Raw genomic sequence first — 5055 nt, 5'->3', positions numbered from 1 at the left:
TAAAAAAAAAAAACTTATTTTTAAAATTTTTTTAATTTTTTTTTTTTTTTTTTTACGTTTTTCCTTTTTTAGGATCTGTTATGATTAGATATAACAGTAATCTGTCTCTCCCCACAGGTGACATCTAACCGTGCAGCCCAGCTCGCGGCGGGCGACTCTTGTCAGAGCCATGGCAGTGCCCTGCTGTCTGATTCCCAGCACCCCTCTGCAGTGTCCAGCCCGGGCCTGTATTACTCCAGCTCTACTCTGCCTGCCCAGCGCATCAGCTCACCCCTGAACTCAATGCAGTCCACGGCGGCCAGCGGATCCCCAGCTAAACTGCAGCGTCTGGGCTCGGCCTCCGACACACCCGGCTACGCCACCACCCAGCGTCTGCCCTCCTCGTCCTCCTCAGCCTCCCCCAAGCCTTCCCCAGGCAGGCTTGCGAAATCCTATAGCAGTAGCTCACCGATCAATGCGGTGGGCATCGGAGGATCACCCGGTACTCACGCTTCAGGCTCCCCTCACCGGTTGATGTCTCCTCCCAATAACGCGTCGCCTATCTATCAGCAGCTGCAGACCGCGGGAGTGTCGACTTACGCTACGCTTTCACCCCCCAAAAGGCTGGTGCACTCATCTGAGCAGTACAAGATATCCCACGATCTCTACGCCACCGCCACTCTACAGAGACCAGGCAGTCTTGCTGGTGAGTAACAACTCTTGACCTACCTTTGATTCACCAACTGGGATTTAACAAACATTGTGTGGGTGTTTCTGTGGGGACGTTTTTGAAGCGTGAAATACTTTCAGACGCCCAAAAAACAGTACAAGTCCATTACTTGCTGTAATCTGGGAATGTAATCTCATTTCAAACAGCAGCAGGAAACAATACAAGTATGTCAGTGTGCAGAGAACTTGTGGTAGTTGGTGACTAGCTGGCAGACTGTTTGAAACATGTATAATTGATTTTGATCAGCTTTGAAGTGAAGGAGCATTGGCACTGACAGCGATTTGAGGCGACCGGAAGCCATTCGTTTTCAGTTAGAGCTGAATTGAGGCAATATGAGCAACTATGCAACAAAATTGAGTTTAAAAGTGTGGTGATGCAATTCAGCAACTACCAATGAGAATATGATCCTGTGTATGATACATTTGGATACTGCAGTCGAGTAGCAAGCAACAGAATAGTGATCGTTAGCCATTTAATCACTGTCATTGTGAACAAAACTGAAATAAGTTGTTGAAGTACTAAAATTACTAAAACTGAAATAAAAATAAATTACAGTTAAATATAGATATAAAAAGAAATAACAATAAAAAAACAAAATAAAATAAAGAAAATATAAAATAGCTCATTTAAAATATTTATAAATACTATAATAGTATATAAATAATACTAAAATACTAACACTGGTAGGTGGTGACAAATAATTGTCTTTTTGAAAGAGTCAGTGAATCATTCATTCAGCGGTTCAGGAATTATTGAAGTGAATGTTCTAATGAGTAAATCAGTGAATCACTCATATTCATTCAACTTATTTGTTCAACAACATTGATTCATTCCGGAAAGACACAGATTAATATCCTTATGACTGATTATATTAATTCATAAATCCAATTTGCTCAACAAATCTGGAAAGAATCAAGTGAATGTCTATTCAAAAACACAGATTCATTAACAATACTTTTAATCAGAGAAGTGCAACAGTTGATTGTGCTTGGACTTTGTTTGGATTTTAATTGGCAGAGCAAAAATTCACAAAGTAACATATATATATTTTGCATTCTTAGCTCGATTGCTTCTACCATTGAGAGAAAACTTACAAACAAACATCAAAGTTCGAACATCAGTGACTTCTCTGTTATCAGAATTGGATAAATACCCATGGGACCTGGCCTGGGTAAATAAACACAACTCTTAAAGCAGACAGACAAATCTGATACTTGTATTAGTTTTCACATAGAAAGCACCTAGGGAACCACATTTGTTTCCTATGCATGCTTTCTTTGCTGATCCCTACATTCAGCCCCTTAAGTCTAGAGACTTCAGCTCTTCTTTTGAAGCAACATAGCACTTTGATATGAAGACTCGTTCTCGCTCCACAGTTAGACATCAAAGAGGTGCTGTAACAATTCATTTATTCAGTCATATACCATACGTGGTTGAGATTGTAATTAGTGGTGCTATTTTTGCATTTAACATGTTACTTTTTCCGTAAATCTTGTAGAAAATTATCTCAATCAATCTTAGGACAAAGATTATAGGCTTTGATCAAAAAAAAACACCTCCTACTGATGCTTTTAAAGCTAAATGCTTTTAAAGTCCTTAATGTTTTTGGTGTAATAGCTTCATTAATCGCTTTAGCCTGTTAGTTTTCAATTTCCGTTTATCACAGTACACAACAGTCTGCTTTTATTAATTGATAGCATCCCAATTCATACTTCTAAGGGCATTTGCATTAGTTATTTGTTAAAAGGCACCAATTATAAACTGTATATAAGAAAATATCTGTTTTCTATTTTATTATATTTCACAATTTAATTTATTCCTGTGTTACGCCAGGCTTCAGTGTCACATGATCCTTGAGAAATCATTCTAATTTGTTGATTTAATGCTTAACATGTTTCTCAGGATTGTTTGATGAAAAAAAGTTCAAAAGACCAACATTTATATGAATTAAACATGATTTGTAACATCAGGGTTATTAATAGTTAGCTAAAACTATAGTTAATTAGTTATATTATAGTTATATTAATATAGTTATATTATAGTTCACTAAAACTTAAACAAAAATAAATAAATAAAATAAAAATAAAATGTATTTAAAAATAAAATAAATTAATAATTTCTTTAAAAAAAAATGTTTATCTGACCCCAAAGCTTTTAAACTTAGTGTTCAAAATGGTATTTAATTACTTATTTATTTTTTTCTTAAATGTATTAGTATTAATTTAATTGAATTACTATGTATACACCAAACTGCATCTTAGATGGCATTCAATAATGCACAGAAAAATGATCAGATAAAACGCAAGATTATTGGAATACATTTTACAAGAAAATACTATTTCAGTCTTTCTTCTTGTTGTTTCTTTGTAATTTTTTGTGTAAAATTTACTAGTAATTTCTGAGTGAAAAGTGTTTCAAAATAAATCATACACATTTTTTTTTTTCAATGTGCACTTCTACGCAAGTTATTTTATTCTAAAAATCAAGTGATGCACATTTTAAACAACCAGTGTTTAGAGATGTTCTATGCAATAAAGCCAGAAAACACAGTTTCATTCAGAGCGGGAGGTTTGTTATCTAAATCACCTGCTTAACAGGCCAATTGCGGAACAGTGTAAGGTATTGTTGATTACAGCTTTATATTACCTGCCACATTGTCAGCCCTTCATCAAACCCACCGAGGGAAACAGTGGCACAATGGGAAACAGCAGGCCAGTGCCAAACTATCACTCAGCCTGTGCTGAGCCATCTCCGGCTCTCCCGCTTGTCTCTTTGATTAAAGGCCGGCATCCCGTGGCCGTATACCTCCACCAGTATCCGTACAGTGGTAGCAGCCCAGTCCACCCACCAGTGCACTGACCGGAAGCTGATTAGATTTGAAGGCAATTACGTTATATAGACGGGAGACTTTGTTTGCAAGGCTTCCCTGATTTCTGGAGGGAATGTGATGCATTGGTGAGCCTGTCTTTAATGATGTAGTATTCGGAGAGATTGTCGGTGAGGGGCTGATGATGTGTGTCATTACAGCTGGAGGCCATGCGAGAGACAATAGCAGAGTTGGACTCTTACTAAGACCGAGAAAGATGGACTTTAGTGCTTGTCTTACTTCTGCAAAAGCAAAACTATGTGCAAGTGTTGTGTAAATCAGGGTAAACAGTACAGAAACATGGTGTTTTGAGGAAAAGCATTATTTTCTAGGCTAACTTGAGTGGTTAAAATGACTCTTGAATAAGCTTATCACTTCACATGAGCATCAACGTGAAAGCACTATGAAAATACAGACCTATTTAGAGAAAATCTATTTGTAGAACTAGAAAATTTTTGCCTTTTTGAAAGTAAAGACTCTGTATTTTGCTATTATTTTTTATTTAAGACTCTTTATATAAGACTCTGTATTTTGCTATTATTATTTGTTACTTTAGGGGAGCGCGGAGCACAAAGTAACGCGGGGTTAGTTGTAACACTCATGGTTTGAATATTTCCACACACGCTAGCATAACTAAATTTACAGTATTTATTAGTTACCATATCAACATTATATAGAAAAAAAGTGTGCCAAAATTCAAAAATCTTTTGAGGATATCAGTGAACATTTATTTTACCATAGAAAAATTAAAATTCTGGCTTAAAGGGGTCATATGATGCGATTTCAATTTTTCCTTTCTCTTTGGAGTGTTACAAGCTCTTGGTGCATAAAGAAGATCTGTAAAGTTGCAAAGACTAAAGTCTCAAATCCAAAGAGATATTCTTTATAAAAGTTAAGAGTCAACCACGCCTACCTAAAACGGCTCCGTTCTAACACACCCCCACATGTCTACGTCACGATGTGGGAAGATTTGCATAACGCCGCCCAAATGTTTTTTTTTTTTTTTAATGCTTCGCTAACTAGCAGAAGACACTAACCAGTTTTAAATTCCAGTTGCGCAGATGGGGCACGTTGTAACACTGCGTTACAATGTGCTATTCTATGACATTAGCAATGTAATTTACACTATTTGCTTTAATGAATTTTAATGAGATACAACGAGAAACAGGTGAATAAAGACTGATAGTCAATGTTTAATGTTTAGAAATGATTATTTCAAGACATGTAAAGCAATTTTGCTCGTTTATACGGGCATCCCAAGCATGATTGCAATGTGTTCATTGTCAAACTCCAAAATCAGATTCTTTTTAATTCTTAAAAACGCCATTATTTTTTTTGAAAAAAATAATTATTTTATTTTATTAACAAAATATTTTAGTTTTTGTATATTTTTTTCATTCGATCAGATAACATTTTAAGCTGTTATATGGTCAAGTTACAACGTGCCCCTCAGATGTTACAATGTGTTCCACCTACGGGG

General features: G+C 36.1%; 1 protein-coding gene across 1 annotated transcript in view; it reads left to right on the top strand.

Annotated features, from left to right (window-relative positions):
* The window catches only part of LOC107687335 (catenin delta-2-like), a 175535-nt gene that overhangs the window by 54891 nt on the left and 115589 nt on the right, over nt 1-5055 (top strand). Inside the window, exon 6 of the mRNA XM_016484616.1 lies at nt 118-685. Within this exon, the coding sequence (XP_016340102.1) occupies nt 118-685 (568 nt within the window). The remainder of the gene's footprint in view (nt 1-117; nt 686-5055) is intronic.

The sequence above is a fragment of the Sinocyclocheilus anshuiensis genome, unplaced genomic scaffold, assembly GCF_001515605.1.
Source record: "Sinocyclocheilus anshuiensis isolate Anshui unplaced genomic scaffold, SAMN03320099.WGS_v1.1 scaffold3679, whole genome shotgun sequence".
Taxonomy (NCBI): Eukaryota; Metazoa; Chordata; class Actinopteri; order Cypriniformes; family Cyprinidae; genus Sinocyclocheilus; species Sinocyclocheilus anshuiensis.
Note: the sequence above shows the minus strand (reverse complement) of the source record. Positions and strands in the feature narration are given on the sequence as shown.